This window comes from Crocuta crocuta, unplaced genomic scaffold, assembly GCF_008692635.1.
Source record: "Crocuta crocuta isolate KB4526 unplaced genomic scaffold, BGI_CrCroc_1.0 scaffold317, whole genome shotgun sequence".
Classification (NCBI taxonomy): domain Eukaryota; kingdom Metazoa; phylum Chordata; class Mammalia; order Carnivora; family Hyaenidae; genus Crocuta; species Crocuta crocuta.
Window position 1 is genome coordinate 5,387,722 of NW_027530984.1, and position 18,253 is coordinate 5,405,974.

At 38.2% G+C, this 18,253-nt stretch overlaps 1 protein-coding gene across 1 annotated transcript in view; it reads right to left on the bottom strand.

Annotated features, from left to right (window-relative positions):
- ZDHHC17 (zDHHC palmitoyltransferase 17) overlaps positions 1-17,223 on the bottom strand; it is an 85,385-nt gene extending 68,162 nt beyond the window's left edge. The window contains exon 1 of the mRNA XM_077770211.1: positions 17,093-17,223. Within this exon, the coding sequence (XP_077626337.1) occupies positions 17,093-17,185 (93 nt within the window). The 5' untranslated portion in view covers positions 17,186-17,223. The remainder of the gene's footprint in view (positions 1-17,092) is intronic.
- Positions 17,224-18,253: the final 1,030 nt, after the last annotated feature.

Consider the following 18,253-nt stretch of genomic DNA (forward strand, 5'->3'; position numbering starts at 1 on the left):
CCTTCCTGCCTTTCACACACACAGCCAACTCTTCTCACCAGTAGTCCAAGCTAACGTGCTGGCCACATTTCCAACTCTGCTCCAGAAAGCTATATGACAGTGCTTGCTTCAGCAGCACATATACTAAAAACAGAAAGCTATAGGGCAGACACAAAATGTCCCATGTGTGGCAAATTCTGAGGAAGTACCTTTTAAGCAATATAAGTTGTTGTTTGTTTTTTAAATGTATATGAGTCAAATACACGTGTACATTAGGTTTTAAATTTAATTACCATATTGCAAATATGATAGCAAAGAAACACTGAAAAGCCTAAAAGAAAAAATGCACAAATCGCATCTTCAATTGACAATAAACAAAGGCACTCAGGCATCTAGTTCAGTAGGTAACAATCAGGAAGTTCTGAACAAGATTACAGATAAGATACACAATTTTAAAAGATCATCTAATGACTTTTTTTTCCTCCTCACCACATCCACAATATATTTTTCCTCCTTCCTGATTTACTAAAAGGCATTTCCAACTATCAAAATGTCCATACTAAATCTCATTCAATCTTGATTCAGTCTCCCAAAACTTCAGGTGTTAATTAATTAGCTGCCAAGTCTTATTACTTTTCTCCAAACAAATTCATCAGTTCTTTTCTGTCTTTGCCTCTACAATACTTTCTCAAATAGTCTGTCTACCTTGCTGTTTCAATCACTCCCTTGCTTAAAACCCTTATAATCATGTACATAGGGTAAAACAGTAACATTTCAGTAATCATGCAAAATTGCATGAATTGGCCCCAACTTCTTCCAGCTTTAGTATCCACCATTTCCTTCCAAGCATCCTACATGTTTTTGTTTATTTAATGTTTATTCTTGAGAGAAAGAGTGTGAGCAGAAGAGGGGCAGAGACAGAGGGAGACACAGGATCCCAAGCAGGCTCTGAGCTGACAGCAGAGAGCCTGTGAGATCATGACCAGGGCAGAAGCCTGACATTTAACCAACTGAGCCACCTACATGTCCCAGCATCCTATAAGTTTAACAGTCATTCCAAGAAGTTATGTATATTGAAAACCTCAGTGCCCTTTTGCTCATGTTGGCTATTCTACTTAAAAAGCACACCCCATCTCAGATCTGGCAATCTTTTACAAATCCTTCAATTCACAATTCAAATGTCATCATAGCCTGTTTCCCTCGGGCAGAGTCAGCGATCCAGTTTTCTGTGTTCTCACTGCTCTACAAATAATAATTACAGTACAGTGTGATGGTGTGTTAATTTCCTGTGGCAGGTGTAATAGGTTACCACAAACTTAGTGGCTTAAACCAACACAAATATATGATCTTATAGTTCTGGAGGTAAGAAGTCCAAAATCAAACATCAGTATCACAAGGTGTCAATAGGGCCATGCTCCCTGAGGAGGCAATAGGGTAGAAGCCATTCTTTGCCTCTTGCAGCTTTGGTGGCTTCTGGCATTCCTAGGGTTGTAGCAATAACACTAACATTCCAGGCCAGCAGCTCTGAATCTCTCCAGTCTGCTTCCTACAGCCTTCTGTGTGTGTGTGTGTGTGTGTGTGCGCGCGCGCGCATGTGTGTGTTCAAATCTCCTTCTGCCTCCCTTTTATAAGGATACACATGATTGTAATCAGTGTCTGCCTGGATATCTAAGATAACTTCCCCATCGCAAGACCCTTAATTTAATTATCTCTAAAGGCTCTTTTCCTTTCATAAAGTAACAGAAGTTCCAGAGATTAAGACTTGACATCTTTGGGAGGCCATCATTCTGCTTACCATAGGACAGAGGCAAGTTCATATTACATAAGCTGGTGCTGTCTGTAGTTTTCTCTTGGCTGTAAAATACCCTCAATCACTGGTGATAATGTAGCTCTCTCCTGTGAACATTCAGATTTCTGAAATTAACTCCACAAGGACAGAGTAACTCTCAAACAAACGTTGGTCAGAGTCCTCTGAGCCCTCTTCTCAACTAGGCCTCACCCTCATTCCCCATATCCTTTCCAGGAATGCATAGTTCAGCTTTCAGCAAGAATCCCCTTGATGTCTTCTGTTAGAATTCCCATCCACTGAGCCTCTCATTCTGTTATAAACCCCCAACTGTCCTTGCTGTACTCAGAACGGAGCCCAGTTCTGAGGGGCTTCTTTCCTCCCTATTGCAGTAGTTCCTGAATGAAATTCATTTTTACCACTCTAACTATTGTCCAGCTCTGGTTTTCTCTGACAGAACCTCCCTCTGTAACATTTTCTGGTATAAAACAAGCATTCTCTAGCTCACTTCTAAAACTCCTCCTTCCTTATGTCAAACAGAAAACTTTCCTTTGTTAAGTTTGTTTCATGATGGCCCTAGCCTATCTATAGAGCCTCTAAAGTGTTTGCCTGGTCCAAAGGAAATACTCTTAACATCACTGCACACACAGAGGAAGCCCTGTCTCCAGCTCTTGCACTGTAAGGCTATTTTATGTATCCTTTATCCTTATGCTTCCCCAGGAAAGCAACAGCAGCCCCCAGAGCCTGGGCCCTCAAAAACTCCAGGGGACCCAAATCACACTTTTCCATGAATTCTCTAACAAGACAGCATCCCAAGGGAGGCCTATTTTCTACAACCCAGCAGATATCCAGCCATAGATACACATACATTTTCCCTCCTGAAAAGTGCCCCAGTCTTTCAGAGAAATTGTTTGCAACCCCCAGAGGACAATACAAACACTACAGTACTCCTTTTTGGGTTGATAACTCTTCAAAGAGGCCTTCCCCCCAGTAAAGTCTCTATTTTGTATAAGCTGGAGGTAGTAGAGTTCCAGGACAAAGCATGGCCACTTCCCACAAGTTCAGCGTCTCTATTTACACTACAGGGGTCCTTTGTCAGCTACTGTCCTCAGCTTTGAGCTCCAGGGAAAATGCTTAGATGACAAGAAAAGTTCCACTTACTATCTTATTATATACAAATACATCATAAAGCATTTATCTTTTCATACATAGTATTTTTCACATAACGTTACGCTTCTTACATTTTTGTGTGCTGACAGACGTAGTTCCAGTTTACTCAATGCAACTGCTAGATGGTACGTCATTAAATGAATAAACAACATACATTTCCCTGAGACTTTCTGTTACCATAAACCATACTACAATGAACAATCTTATACAGACCTTACCTGTAAAAGTTTCTCTGGGGTAAACACCTAGTATTAGAACTTGTGGATAAAAGGACTTTGAGTATCTTCAAGTTACTATCATTAAATTACTTTCTAACAAGGTAGTGCCAATTTACACTCTTCACTAGCAATGCAGTTTTCCTTTCACTATACTTAGATTTACAAGACTTCATTTTTAGGAAATCTGATGGGTACTGTATTTACAACTTTTTTTCATCTGTATTTCCCTGAAGCAAAGTGAAGAAAGTTTATCCAGGAGAAATCGACATATCAATGCAAAAAGTCTAGAAGGTAAGAATCACATGCTGACCAATGGATTTAGCAAGATAAACGCTGCTTTACTCTGACAAGGTAGGGCATATGCCAGTCTGGATTGATTAAATATGAGATGAGAGGGAAAGGAACTGGGAACAGCAAATACAAGTAACTTTTCTGAGAAGTTTTGCTATAAAGAAGAGCAAAGAAATATGGCAGAAGACAGAGGGTAAGTGGGATCAAAAGAAAATATGGTTTGGTTTGGGGATTCTTTTTAGATGAGAGAAATGATCACTAGTACATATAATCTGATAAAGCTAAAAACTGATGAAGTAGGAGTATGAGAACTGTTGGAGAGATGCCATAAGTCAGCCTGAGAGGATGGAAATTAGTATAACTAAACATATACAATACTTTTTTAGTGTAACTAAACATATACAGTACTTTTATGCTGAAAACCACGAAACACTGAAGAAAGAAATCAAAGATCTAATTAAATAGACAGACATACCACATTCATGGATTGGAAGACTTAACGTGGTAAAGATGTCAATTCTCCCCATACTGATATACAAGTTTAATGCAATTCCTATCAAAATCCTAGCAAGATTTTTTGTAGATGTAGACAAGGTTATTCTAAAATTTATATAGGAAGGCAAAATAGCTAAAATAATTCTGAAAAAGATTAGTAAAGAAAGCAGTCACTCAATTTCAAGAAATACTATATAGCTATAGTAATCAAGATGGTATAGTGTTGCCTGAGGGACACATATATAGATCAAAAAAGCAGAACCCAGAATTAAACACACACAAATATGTTCAACTGATTTCTGACAACAATGTAAAAGCAATTCAATGGAGGAAAGATAAGCTTTTCAACAACTGGTATTGAGGCAGCTGGACATTTACAGGGGGGAAAAAAAAACCCCAACCTAATTCTCACGCTTTATGCAAAAAAAATAACTCATAACTGATCCTGAACTTCAATGTTTCAATGAAACTATAAACTGTAAAAAAAATCTTTGAGATCTATGACTAGGCAAGGGGAATCTTAGACTTGACAGAAAAAATACAGCCCATAAAAGTAAAAATGTATAAACTGTACCTCATCAAAATTTGAACTTATGCTCTGAGAAAGACCTTGCTGAGGTTGAAAAGACAAGCTACAGACTGGGAGAAAATCTTTGCAAACTAATATATTAAAAACTCTCAAAACTCACCAGTAAAATAATCAGTTGGAAAAAAAACTGGCAAAAAACACTGTTATGGACTGAATTGTGTCCCCCAAAAATCCATTTGTTGAAGCCCAGCTGCCATTACCTCAGAATGTTACTCTATTTGGAGCAGGCCTTCTTTAAAGAAGGAATTAAGTTTAAATGAGGTCATCAGGGTAAACCCTAATCCAATCTAACTGGTGTCCTTAAAGAAGAGGATATCTGGACACAGACACCAGGGGCGCTGTGAGCACAGAGGAGAAACCATGTGATGACACAGCAAGAGGGTAGACATCTATAAGCTAAAGAGCGGGACCTCAGAAGAAACCAAACCTGTTAATACCTTGATCTTGGACTCCCAGCATTGAGAACTATGAGAAATAAATTTCCATTATTTAAGCCACCATTATGTATATCCTAGCAAACAAAGAGGATATAAAGATTTCACCCAAGAGGATATAAAGACATATTTCACCCAAGAGGATATAAAGATGGCAAATAAGCACATGTAAACATAGTTGGCATCATTAGCCATTATGGAAATGCAAATTAACACCACAATGACTTATAATCATATACCTATTAAAATGGGTGAAAATCAGAAAACATCAACACCAAATGTGGGTGAGGATGCAGAGATCAGATCACTCACACACTGCTGGGTGTTACAGCCACTCTGGAAAACAGCTTGACAGTTTCCTTAAAACACTGATGTACAACTAACATATAACCTAGTAATTGCACTCCTGGGCATTTATCCCAGAGAAATGAACACTTATGTTTACACAAGGACCTGCACACAAATGGTTAAAGTAGCTTGAATTATAATAACCCAAAACTGTAAACAATCCAGACATCTGTCAATAAGTAAATGGTTAAACAAACTGTAGTACATCCATAGACTACACAGTAATAACAAGGAACAAACTGATGATGCCCGTTACAACCAGATGAATCTCCAGAGAAATTATGCTGATTAAAAAAAAGCCAACCCCATAAGGTTACAAACCACTATTCCATTTAAATAACATTCCTAAAATTACAAAAACTACAGAAAAGGATAATAGATTGCATGGTATACAAAGGCAACACAAAGGATCTCTGTGGTGATGGAAATGTTCTGTATCTTCAGTGATTCACTATCAATCTCCCAGTTGTGATATTACTCTATAATTCTACAAGGTGTTACCATTGAGAGACCCTGGGTAATGGGTACACAAGATCTCTCTGCACTTTTTCTTACAACTGCATGTGAATCTAAATGATCTTAAAATAAAAAGCTTAAGTTAAAGAAAAATTACCAACTTAAAATTTTTTAATTTATTCAATTTATCATAAATAAAACATGCTTCAACAAAAATGGTTCTGCAGTAAAAACATATTTTTAAAAAGCATACACATTTTTAAAAACTCATCCAGGAGCACCTAGGTTGGCTCAGTTGGTTAAATGTCTGACTCTTGATATCAGCTCAGGTCACGGTTCATGGGTTCAAGCCGTACATCAGGCTCTGAACGGACAATGTGGGGACTGCTCAGGATTCTCTCTCCCTCTCTCTCTTCCTCTCCCTTGCTCTCCCTCTCTCTCAAAATAAATAAATAAAACTAAAAAAAAAAAAAAAGGNAAAAAGGATTCTCAGGGCACTTTGGTGGCTCAGTCAGTTAAGCATCCTCAACTTTGGTCACAATATCGCACTTTGTGGGTTTGAGCCCCTGTCCATCTCTGTCCTGACAGCTCAGATTGGAGACTGCTTCAGATTGTCTCACTCTTCCTCTCTGTTTGCCCCACCGCCCTCACGCTTTTCTCACTCTCTCAAAAATAAATATTAAAAAAAATTCTAATTGAAAATGATTTTCTCTTCCTCTCTCTTTGCCCCTCCCCCACTTGTGTCCTTCTTGTCTCTCTCTCTCAAAAAAACAAACAAAAACCCATCCAGATCAGTGTTGTGCAATAGAGCTTTCTGCAATAATGGACATACTCTACATTTCTGAGCTATCTCAAACAGTAGTTGCTAGCCACACATAGCCAATAAACACTTGAAACCTAATGTGACTGAAAAGCTGAACTTTTAATTATTCTCATTCTAATGAATTTAAACTTAAATTTCCATATGTCATTGGTGGTGGCTACCACATTAAACAAGGCAGGTCTAGACATTGCAAAAAATGGGAAAGATAATTATACGCTAAGATAGAACTATGTCCTAAGTGTATTGAGAAAAAAATGCATTGGTTATATATTTTACCTTCTCTACATACCTTCTGTACTCCTTAATTTTTTAACAATAATCATGTGCCAAGTTTTGTAGAAGCCAAAAACCCATACTGGAATTTAAATTTCTGATACCCTGAAAATTCACATATATTATTCAACAATATAGGATACATCAGATGTTAGGATGATAGTTCAGAAAGTTTTGTTTTTATTTGGTCTGCTATCTTATACTGCTAGATTCTAGTTTGTCAAATTTTTTTCCCCCAAGTTTGGATTTGGTTACATTCAATTATCTACAGGAAAAAAGAAGACAAGTAAGGTAAAAACAAGTTTAGATAATGGAAACTTAATGAAATCAACTTAATTAACTTCTTACACAAAGAGCTGAAAGATCTCAGATATTCATATTGGGTGTTCAATCAGAAAGCAAAATTCTCTTAGAAAGAATGTCTATAGTTTATTCACAATCACAGTCACAGAATTACAAATGGACAGAACTATTTATAATTACAGTGAAGGGTGGTAACACAAATGATAGTGGGACTCTTCAAAAAGGTTTACCACCGAGGTGCCTAGACTCAAGCCAGCAACACTTGTCCTCTCATCAGCTAGCTACTTCCAAAGATTTAATGCTAAGAATACTTATCTCCAACCCCACCAAACCCTCTCCCGATCCACACCTAGTATTTCATTTCTTTTCAAGGGATTTTATTAATGAAAACATATTTTCTCTTATGAGTTTAGAGTAAGCAGAAAAAAGAAAAAAAGGACATAAACTGAATTAACAAATATTTTGAAACTGTTTTTATGAAAATCCAGTTTTAGGATTTCAAGTCAATTGCTCAAAGTAGCCTTACAGCAACTGCCAAAACTGAGTCCTCCCCTAACTTCTTTAACAATAAAAGTTAATTGTAACTCTTGATAGTTTTTCTATAATATAATCAAAAGTAATTTGTGTTTTGACCTACAAAATTATATGGCAGAGTATATATGCGGATTATGAATTTGGAGTCAGAGTGTTTAGATTCTAATATAAATTCTGCCAACAGCTAATGATGCGAACTTGAATAAATTACTTCACCTCTGACTCTGCTTCCTAATCTGGTAAGCAGTTCAATAAGACCTACTTTGCAGAACGGTAAAAAGTAAATGAGCAGTACACAGAAATAACCAAAATGTCTTTCAGTACCTGAATGAATAACTAAACTACGGTACATCCAGATAATGGAACAGTATTTAGCATTAAAAAAGAAATGAGCTCTCAAGCTGTGAAAAAACACGGAGGAAACTTAAATGTATATTACTAAGTAAAGAAGCCAATCTTAAAAGGCTACATACTGTGTGATTCCAAATACATTCCAAATGGCATTACAGTAACAGTAAAACTATGAAAACAGTAAAAAGATCAGTGGTTGCCAGAGTTAGCAGGGCGGGAGGGATGAACAGGCAGAGCATAGAAACTATTCCGTATACTACTGTTAACAGTGGATGCATTATACATTTGTCAAAACCCATAGAATGTATGCCAAAAGTGAACCCTAGGGTTAAGTGTGGACTTTCAGGGTAGGCTCATAAACTGTAACAAATGTCAATGATACAGGATATTGACAGGGAGGGTGATGCAGGTGTGTAGGCAGCCAGTATATGGGAAATCTGTGTACTTCCTGCTCAGTTTTGCCGTGAACTCGAAACTAGGCTAAAAAATAAAGTCTATTAAAAACCCTAAGAACTTTTTAAAAAGTAAATAAGGGCATTTGCAATCCCTGGGCATTGCTAACCAGTGCCTTGGCAAATAATATTCAATCAACTCTATAAATGTATTATTACTATCACACTGTGCAGCACTTTTAAAATGGAGCAACTAAATTCAAACAGTTTGAACTTGGATTCAAATTCAGTACTGACACCAGAAAGTTACTTACCCTCTCTATGCCTCCATTTCCTCATTTACAATAGGTATAAAAAAGTTTAAGAATTAAATGAATGAATATATACACAGAACTGTTCAGGATAGTGACTAGTTCATGGTTATCTGATAAACATTAACAATTACCATTATTGTGATCTATCAAACCAAAGAGATAACATGAATAGCCATCAGTACAATGCCTAATACATTAAATGTCAAATTAGCCTCCTTCCTCCTCCTGTAGTAAAACTTTTCCCACATATCAAGTATGTATCAGTGAATGGGGAACAAAATATGAGAGTTTATAAGAAGCATCTCTGCCAACTTTTTCAAAGTATGTATACTGCAAACCCACATACTAAATTGGAAACTGAGAGGTGTGCATGGAAATAAGTGTATTCTAACAAAGTTCTCAATAAGATTTTAATACATACATACACAAACACATTCTTACTTCACTTAACCCATCTCCTATACAAATCCAGTTCTGACAAAGTTACTGAACACCAGTGATTAATGGGATTCAATGCACTGAAACTTATATTTTAATATAAGTTTCTTGGAGTTCCTATGTATTGTCCAGATAAGGGGCTGGCAATATAGCCCACAGCTCAAATCTGGCCCATCACCTGATTTTATATATATATATATATAAAATTATATCGGAACATAGCATGTCCAATCATTTCCATATTGTCCTTGGCTGTTCTCATATGACCACATAGAGCTGAGCAGTTGCCAAAGAGACTCATATGGCCCACAAACTTGAAAAGGTTTACTATCTGGAAATGTTACAGAAAGCTTCCCAACCCCTGGCTTAGGTTATTCATATAGACTGTTATTCAGTAACTCAACCAGAACATTTGGCATTAAGAAGGAGTTCAATGTTATAACAACATCTCTTAAAGCATTAAAAAAAAAAAAATTGGATGACTGGGAGCAAAGCAAATAAAAAGTTCTTTAAGAGTATAGAGGACAGAGATCATTTTACATGCTAGCATTCCTTAAGGAAACTGTTCTTCCCCCAAATCCAACCAAGAGATTTTAGCAAATAACAGGCCTTATCTCACGGTCATAGAATGGAAAAATAACCTAAATCAGGAACACCCAATTCCAATGTGGAATAAGGGGAAACGAGCAGTGCAGTCCCTCTCTAATGGTTAGCTGAAATTTGAGATACATTAGGGAGGAGGGGGAGGAGTCCGCATCCATGTTGCCACTACAAAGAAGGGAGCTGCTCTACATTAGGAGAAAATAGAGCTGAACGTTAGAGATGAGAATAGAGGAAAACAGTCTTGGTGACATTCTTGGCTCAAATTCCAGGTATCCTGGAGTCCTTTGCTATCCTAAATTAGAATCACAGGCATCAGTAACTTCCTTTTTTTTTTGCCCAAGTAAGTTTTAAAAGGACTGGAGTGGGGCGCCTGGGTGGCTCAGTCAGGTAAGCGTCCGACTGCGGCCAGGTCATGATCTCATGGTTCATGAGTTCGAGACCTGCGTCAGGTTCTGTGCTGACAGCCCAGAATCTGGAGCCGGCTTTGGATTCTGTGTCTCCCTCTCACTGCCCCTCCCCCACTCATGCTCTGTCTCTCTCTCTGTCTCTTTCAAAAAATGAATAAACATTAAAAAAAATTTTTTAAGGGTTGGATACATTTGCAGCTCAAGAATTCTTACACAACAACAAACAACTTCTCTCTTCAGCTCACTTAAGGACTTTATCAATCATAAGAATAGGTTTGCTTATCCCTTATTAAATCTTTCATAAATTAACAAATGTTGGTAATCCAAAAAGTCATTTTTAAAAATTGACCAAGATATATAGTACAATAAATTCTCAAGTGGTAGTTACCATTTTTTCACTTGATTTTTCCTACTATTAAACAACTGATTAAAAATACAAGCTATTTAGGTGCCTCCGGGTGGCTCAGTCAGTTAATTGTCTGACTCTAAATTTTGGCTCAGGTCATAATGCCATGATTCTTGAGTTCGAGCCCCATGTCAGGCTCTGCACTTACAGCATGGAGGCTGCTTGTAATTCTCTCTCCTGCCTCCCACTCCTGTGTGTGCACACAGGTTCTCTCTCACTCTCTCAAAGTAAAATAAGCATTAAAAAAGATACAAGCTATTTAACAAATATACAAAAAAAAAACCCCTTCAGGTACATTCAGCCCCCTCATCTCCATCTCCTCAATAATAATCACTGATAATCACAAAGACAAGCTTAAGACCCTATAATATTATGATTTATCTAAGAAAGATTCTATCATATTTAGTATGTATCAAGCCTAGAAAATGGAATAATCATATGGCAAATTTTCACCAATGATTAAAACAGAAGCCAAAAATATTGTTTATCCTTCTATAATTCAGGAAATTAAGTTCTTTGCCATATTTCCCTTACAGAAAACTAAGTTTCACTGTACTTTCAAATTAGTTGCCTGTAGCTCTATTTTAAGGATATTTTATTTTATTTTAATTTTTTTTTTACAAATAGTTTATTGTCAAATTAGTTTCCACATAACACTCAGTGCTCATCCCCACAAGTGTCCTCCTCCATGCCCACCCCCCTCCCCCCCACATCCATCAGTCCTCAGTTTTTGTCAGCATTCAAGAGTCTCTCATGGTTTGCCTCTCTCCCTTTCCCCCACCATTTCCGCCCTTCTTCTCCCCCTTGTTCCTCCGTCAAGTTCCTCCTAATCCTCCTATACGTGCAAACATATGATATTTGTCCTTCTCTGCCTGACTTATTTCGCTCAGCATAACACCCTCAAGGTCCATCCATGTTGCTACACATGGCCAGATTTCATTGTTTCCATTGCCATGTAGTACTCCATGGTATAGATAAACCACATCTTCTTGATCCATTCATCTGTTGTATTTTAAGGATATTTTAATAGAAAATATTATCTGACAATTGGAAAATTATTATACTGGGTGAGAATTTTACTTTCATATTCTATAAATACAATATTGCCTTGAATCAATTTTTCTAATTCCAAAAAGTTTAAAGTATTTGATATTTGGGGCACCTAGGTGGCTCAGTCAGTTAAGCGTCTGACTTCAGCACATGTCATAATCGTGTTCTCAAGTTCAAGTCCCGTGTGGGGCTCTATGCTGACAGCTCGAGCCTGGAGCCTGTTTTGGACTCTGTGTCTCCCACTCTCTGCCCCTCCCCCTCAAAAATAAACATTAAAAAAATTTTAAGTATTTGATATTTTATTCTTAAATTACCTATCTGTAATAGAATCTAATTACAAAATAATGCTAGAGTTAGATGATGTTATGAAAGAGAATTTCATGTAACCCTTATATTGAAATAATGTTTTTTGGACTGTGTGATTGTAGGAGGTTCTATTAAAAAGCACACTATATCAAGATGCCTTAACTAATTCTAACTACCCTAACATAACCTTAAGATACTTCCTAGAGGAAAAGAAGTTTGCCATGGGTTTTTAATTTTTAACAAAATTTTAACATGCTCACTTTCATCTAATGTAAGATCTGGAGACCTACAGTTAATCTTTTGTAATTTTGCAATGCCTTATTTTATATTCCCCATTACTTTGTGGCCTATCAAAGCATCAAGATCACACTGAGGCGCTGAATAAACACTCCTCATATCAAAGCACACATTTAAAAAACATTAATATAAAAAAAGGTTTATAATAAGAGTCCTCTGCCTATCCTCTCCTCAATCCCCAACTAATTTTAATTTTCTAAGCTACTTAGCTGCCTCCATATCTAATATATGTATACTACTATTGCTTGAAAATTACTAATTTCTTACCACAACATTAATAGCTAACATGTATTGTGTTATTAAGCACCAGACGCAGAACTTTACATATATTATCTCATTTAACTTTCACAACAACTTCATGAGGCAGGTGCTATTATATTCTCACTTAAATCTGGAAAATTAGGACACAGTTCAATAACTTGCCCAGGGTCACATAGCTAGTAAATGGCAACACTAGGATTTAAACTCGAGCAGCCATACACTGGTACTCACACTTTTAATCTCTATTTTCTTATTATCTATCCACTCCACGGTCCATTCTTAAGTATTTTTAGAATGATTCTCTCAAACTAAATAAAAATAATGAGCAAAATAAAACAAAGATGTCAAAACTGTTAAATGGCATTTCTCACAGCTAAATTTAATTTCTTGGTTTATAGGTCAGTAGTTTTCAGCTCCGGCTTTGCCACAATCTATGAGGTCACCAATCAGTTGCATTTTCATTTTATGTATATTGACTCAGTGATAACTATGCTTAAGGTACAGTACTTTTAAATCTAAATTACAACTACATGACCTATAGCATTCCTCCTGAATTAAAAAAGGCATCAGATTCTAAAGACTGCCAGAAAGGGAAAGAATGCTTTAAAGGGAAAGAGTGTGCCACTAACCTAACAGAAAGAAGAAAAGCAATTTTCAAAGGAACTTTCTATCTACTTTCTGAAAGCAAATGAATTAATTTATTTATGTGTATACATGTATCTCTAACTACATGATAGGGTAAAAAAATTGTAATGGAAAAAGGCAAAATCACTTTCACTAAAGAAAAACTTCAAAAGATATTTTTTAAAATCTGAACACAGGAGATGTAGTAATATTTTGGCTTAACATTTTAAACAAAAAATATGAGACATGAATACGGACAAAATTAATGTGAAGCAAAAAAAGCTATATGCCATTTAAAAAAAGAGAGAATCTAGAGAAAAGGCAGTAACATAAATTCTTAAATTGAGAAAAAAAGGAAGCAAACAAGAGATGAAAGCCCTAGATAATCTAGGCAATCCAGTTCAAAGCTCTGAGTCAGATCTTGCTTAAACAGAGAGTCCCTATAATAACACTCTGGCACAGGGGGGTATTGTGGCCTCATTCTATGAAAGAGTTAGGAAGGCTTACTGAGGATATACCAGTGAGTGAAACGGAAGAGTGTTGCTAGCAAGTCAGCTGGATTGTAGACCAACATATGGTCTCTACGTCTCTACTAAAGTCTTTCTTCTAACCATTCTAGATGACAGAAATCTGACACTGTTTATAGGCTACACTACTCAATTCAGCACTTACTTGCCTTCTGTTAAGCATTTCACAAGCGTATATACTCCCAACTAGATCATTAACTCTGGAGAGCAGGAGCTATCCTATTTATTTTATTTTCACCCTATAACCTAGCACAGTGCTGTGCATTCAGTAGATAGATGCTCAAACCTACTGATTCTGAAAAATCACAACATACAATCACAACATTAGAATTTAAAGAAATCTTAAGAGATCATCTAGTCTACCTCTTTTATCTTTAAAGCAAGGAAAGTAAGAGTAGTTAAAGGTCCAATTGCCTAAAATCAGTTAGGATTAGCACCCTGATCCCACTGATAATCAGTTCATCCCAAATAGCCCCTAATTTCTTCCATTATGATAAAATGAATAACCACTTATTTCATCAGAAAACAAAGTAATGGCCAAGACTTTCAGAAGGTTAGATTTGTTTGGCAGCCTCAGTCTGGGATGAATGTTTTACAAACATTATATAAACACTTATAAACAGTATTTTACTACTTAATACAATAAATAAGAGATACGGATCCAATTTTACAAATGTAAATTGACCACGATAATAGCAAGCGGCAGAACCCAAATTCTGTTTTTCACCAGTGGCTCTTAATCCTATCCTGTGTCTCAATGAATTTAACACAAAAATCCCAAAGTCTTAAGAGTCCACCACAGTGCCTGACCCAAACAAAATAAACAAATGTTTAAAAGACTGACTAAATGGATCAATTAAAAAGTAAGGTTCTCTCACAGGAAATACCTCTTAAAAGAAGGTTTCACTGTTCATCTAATTACATAATCCCTTGAAAAAGATTTTAATAGTGTGCAGTTTGCATACTAACAGCAGATTTAAGGAATGGCTAATTTCTTTATCCTACAAATAATAATTCGTCTGTTCAATAAACATTAAGTGAGAAGCCATTTTTGTGACATAGTGCTAAATTTGAAGATAAAAAGTAAAATAAAACTTGTTCCTACGAGATTCTCTTCCATAAATTAAAATCCACACACGTCTCTAAACCATTTACCAAAACCAAAATAAATGTATAACATCTCCCTCCTTCTTCTGGTAGAGGAAAAAGAAGTAACATTAACTGAGCATGTACATTGTGCCAGTTCTTAATCCTCAACATACAGCTTCACCTAATCCCTTACAGCTAAGTGAACTAGTGCACATCTCCATTTGATGAACAAATTGGGACTTAAAGAGATTAAGTACTTGTCTCAGGTCCCTTGGCTAATTACTACAATTACAGATTGGAACCTAAGTCTGTCTGACCAAAGGTCTATGCTCTCTTCTAAAAGGAGTTAAAAGAATTTTTATTTGCTTACCAAGGCAGAGAATGGGTTTCTTTCCTAAAGAGCGTGAAAACACTGCTTGCTTTAACAAAAAAAGAATACATTATCTCAATCCTCACAACAGCCTATTAGTTATTATTTCAAACCAGTATTATCAGTGATGAAGCTAGAACTCAGAAGTAGCTTGCCCGAGCACATACTGCAAGGAAGCAGAACTTTATCAGGTGTGCATGCAACACTAACCACAGGAAAATTGCAGAAAGACCTTAATTTTTGTAATTCTAAGCTTAAAACTCATAACATCTAAAGTAATCAGACCTTGTGTTTGCTAGGTGAAAAGGAATGGTAGACATCGATATCAACTTTCACTTTCAATGGAAAGAGAAATCGATTTTCTAATAATACTCTATTACATGGCACCCCTAAGACTGGTCTCTAAATTTCCAGTCTACAGGCCACTTCATTATACCAAGCAATTTCTCTCTGTATTTGTTACCAGTAAAGTACTAACTAATGTACTATTTTACAAAGCAAAGGTTTATTAAGAGAACAGTATGTTAAAATACATAAAATCAACATTTAAGTATTTGAAACTTTCACAGGAACAGACGAATATAAACATTCGTTAACACCATTTTCAATGCATCATCTGAAAACTACTTTGGCTGTTTCTTGGCATATTTTTCAGGCCTAAGCTCCAATACCAGTTATAAAAACGTTACTACCTTGGTCCCAAAAATATTGTTTTACTGAACAGTTCTGTTTCTCAGAAATCCAGAGAAGCCTTTTCTATGGAAAGTGGCTCAGGCATATTCCTAAGGAACTGTCCCATCTGTTTCTGGTAAATCAAAGTGATGAATAAGAGGGCGGTTGAGTATTAATACTGAACATGTTTAAGTGTACGTCTTTATTTACATTCTACTAAATAATAAAAGCATGCTATAAACCCAAAGTTCATAAATAAGCAGAATCACTCTAATGTAACCAAGGAGAGACCTCCATGTTTGTTCCCCTCACCACAACACAAAGGTTGTCTTCATCCCTTAACCTCATAAAAACTACAGGAGTTCCTCAGGAAGCTTTGCCGCTGCCTGATCCGCACCTAACTGTAGATCATTAAAAACTGGAATGCATCACGAACTGCTTCCCGGAGTGAACCAGCTCTAGCTCAGCTATAAACTAAGAAGTAAACAAGTACGGAATAGGACTTATCCTGGAGCGGGACACTGTTTACTTACATGGGAAGATACTCGTGTTGTGATGGGAAACGTGCTGCACTGTCTTCCCCTGGCTCCAAAAAACAAAACAAAACAAAACAAAACAAAAAACCCAAACAAAAAAACCGGTACTCTGACTAGCCAGGGTAAGCGTGGGTCTATTGCTAAAAGTTTTGACCTCTCTCATCTCTCTCATTAATCGCATAAGGACAAACGCTCAAAGAAGGACATCCGACACAAGGTGCCCGAGGTACTGCCTAAGGCATAACCTGAAGGCCACCACTTGAGACAGAAACTGTGTTCTTAACCCCGCACTCCCCCACAGCGATGAGCTAAATGGGAAGAACAGCTACCATCATTCACCCTAGCGAAGCAAAGGGAAAAAAATCAAAACCACACACGCTCCCTCCTCGCCCCCGAGAAGCTTGGAGCAGGACTAGCAGCGTAAGCTGCGGCTCCAAACCAGCACTAGGCCCCTGTCGCGTGTGCACCCCCGAGCAGCGTGGCGACAGGGCAGAACCAGCAACATCGCCACCTCTGTCCTCCAGGCACAGCCAGGGACCGCGTCCCAGAGCCCGCCCCGACCAGGCCCGCCCCGCTATCTCCACCCCGTTATCCGCTCGCAGCCGCGCTCGGGCCTGGATTTGCCTCCCCGCCCTCCCGAACTTCGGCACGTCCTACCACCCCACACGGTTAGGCCGTAGCCCTCCGCAAGTTCGGGGGAGAAAGGTCGGGGCCCCAAGGGCGAGGAATGCGCTCGGTGCGGTTCCTCACCTCTGGATGCAGAAGGGGCACGCAGCCCGCTTCGGTATCGTACTCATCCGGGCCGTCCGCCATCTTGGTGTTAAATCCCTCCTCCCGCTGCATGCCGGGAGAAAGCGTTTCACCCTCGCGGGGCTCGGGGGCGGCGGGNTAACGCGGGAAACCTGGAGGCGGCGCGGGAGCCAGACACAGCTCCGGCGCCGCGCAGCGGAGAACTGGGGCGTCCAGGCAGCCGACGCCGAAGAGCACTCTGTCCAGCCGCGAGACCCCCGGGACTCCTTCCCAGAGACCTGGGGCGGAACCATCACCCGGCTCCAGGTACAAGGTTTGGGGCTGTCAGGCTTGAATCCGGGTGTGCACCGTTCCTAAAGACGACAGACGCATCCCTTTCCTCTACATTCAAAAAGGTCATCCCGCAATTTGTGCCTCCGGGGAGCGCCCGGAAAAACACGGGGGAAGCTCGGGGCTTCCTCTAAAAGAAGCCTTTTAAAAATGATCCAACCCGTCCTCATTGGTCTTGAATTAAAAGTACGTAAAAAATTTACACCCTCTGAGCCCACCCACCGCCGTCTGCTACCTTTAACGTAACCCGGGAATTCAGAACCGAAATCCTTTAAACTGAATTCGCCGAAATTTGAACCGGATAAAGTAACTAAAGCCATTTTCAAACGGACATTAGAGGACTGTATGATGGGGGTAGGGGGAATTCCTTCCTAGAAATGTGCTGATGGAACAATTACAGAAAGCATGTGTCTTTGCTTGTAGCTGTTAAAAACTGTAAACCTTAACTGCTCAGAGGAAGATTTAGCAGAGATCATGAAACATGATCGGATACTAACTTGTTTCCTGTTAAAGCCAAATCAGCCAAAGACCACCGGGAAGAAGACTGCTATCTGATAACATCGGATTTATTTGTAAATCAGAAGGGCACTCCAGATGAAGCGTGGAGACCGGAAAATAGGATGAAGTGTCTTTTGTAAGTTTTAGGTTCCCGCCAAAGGGAGTCAGGAGGGTCTGGGGAGAGCGGGAATCAGTTCTGGATTGGACGCTATTTGTGAGGTGGGATTTGGAAAAGCGGAGATTAACCAGGGATTGGATGCTGTCATGAGGAGAGGACCGTTCACTAATTGGATGCACCCAGTAGTAAATAAAAATATCTCAATAGCTAATAAT